General features: G+C 61.4%; 1 protein-coding gene across 1 annotated transcript; it reads left to right on the top strand.

Moving 5' to 3' along the window:
• The first annotated feature begins 496 nt into the window (after positions 1–496).
• LAESUDRAFT_719797 (uncharacterized protein) lies at positions 497–1,139 on the top strand. The gene is given in 3 exon segments (XM_040907694.1): positions 497–793; positions 813–834; positions 857–1,139. 3 exon segments carry the CDS (start codon positions 611–613, stop codon positions 937–939), a joined length of 288 nt encoding a protein of 95 aa, XP_040769506.1. The 5' UTR covers positions 497–610; the 3' UTR covers positions 940–1,139.
• Positions 1,140–1,480: the final 341 nt, after the last annotated feature.

Genomic DNA, 1,480 nt, shown 5'->3' with positions numbered 1-1,480 from the left:
CGGCGATGTGAATGCAGCACTGGCTGCAGTTCCGACTGCTGGAGGACTGACTGCACTCGCAGCCTACCCAAGCTCCTCTGGCAACATCGTCCTGGCCTTTCCCGCCACCACATCCTACCGCCGCATTGACGAACACCTCCCGACCATCCGTACTGCCCTCAGGCTCAACCCGGATCACCACATCTCCAGGGATGTCAAGTGGTCCAGGGTCCTCATTGGCAATGTCAGTACACGGGCAGCCCCAGGCGGCGCTGTCCACCCGGAGTCGACTTTGTCGACCGAGCTCCTTAAGAACCCCGCGCTTGCCCGCCTCCGTACCACCCAACCTCCGCGCTGGGCACGCCGACCTGAGCAAATCGACGGTGCTCGCTCGTCCGTGGTCCTCGGATTCGAAGACCCGGATGGCTCTATCCTCACGGCCCTCCTCCAGACTCCCCTCTTCGCCTTTGGCACACCCGTCACCACATCGCGCTGGCGTGATAAGCCGCGCCTCCGGCAATGTACGAGGTGCTGGGGCCTCGGCCACCTCTCTGCAGGTTGTACGAAGCCACCCCAGTGCCGTGTGTGCGCCGGCCGCCATCTCGAATCGGTGCACCGCGCTCGGTGCGCCATGTGCGCGAAGGAGAATCACGCCGCCTCAGACCCTTGCGCTCACGCGCGCTGCATGAACTGCCGTGGTCTCCACCACGCCGACTCCGACCAGTGCCCCAAACGCACTGCTTTCCGGAATGCTGGCCCCGCTCTGACCTCTTCTCTCGAGCGCCCCGTGCTGCCCGCTGCTGGCGACTCCGATGTTGCTATGTAGGGGCGAGTACGACTTTAATTCCCCCCCACGTTCCTTTCTTTCCATTTCTAGCGCCCCCCGTCCGCTCCCCTCCATCACCACAAGGCATGCCCGCACCGAATACGGGATCCACATGCCGGCGTAGCAACACTTAAACGCAGGGGATCAGTTTTTATCCAGCCTGCTGCGTGGTAGGGTTCGCCGCGCGTCACCCATTCATTCTGTCGATTCCCTCAGTTCTTTCCCTCCGCCCCGACATCTCTTTGGCTGCCAACTCACTCCGCCCTTCGGCCCGCCGTCGTGCAATTCACTAACCCTGGTCCAGCCGGCTCCCCCTCAATGTTCAACTGGTCACCATGCCTCGCACGCCACTTTGCCTCTGCGGTGAACGAGGACTGTTTTGGTGGGAGTATCTTGGGGGTTCGATTCCCCTTAAACAGTGTTTCTAACGAGTCAACGGACTGACCGCGGCGCGGTGCTCGAGTTTGGTCAGGCATATGCATTTTGTTAGGTTATCGGCGCTTGCGTGGTCCATGACACAGCTTACCGGGCTTCGTGCCCTTCTACTATACGCCTGCTCTGTTGCGTCCGTGGGGACCTGGTGTCCGTACGTTAAGCTTCTTCGCCCCCAGATGCGTCTGGTCCTCCGTTGTTACACGACATGTATTTACACACCTCCGACCGCCCCTTTGGGGC

This window comes from Laetiporus sulphureus (genome assembly GCF_001632365.1).
Source record: "Laetiporus sulphureus 93-53 unplaced genomic scaffold LAESUscaffold_2, whole genome shotgun sequence".
In the NCBI taxonomy this organism is placed as follows: domain Eukaryota; kingdom Fungi; phylum Basidiomycota; class Agaricomycetes; order Polyporales; family Laetiporaceae; genus Laetiporus; species Laetiporus sulphureus.
Note: the sequence above shows the minus strand (reverse complement) of the source record. Positions and strands in the feature narration are given on the sequence as shown.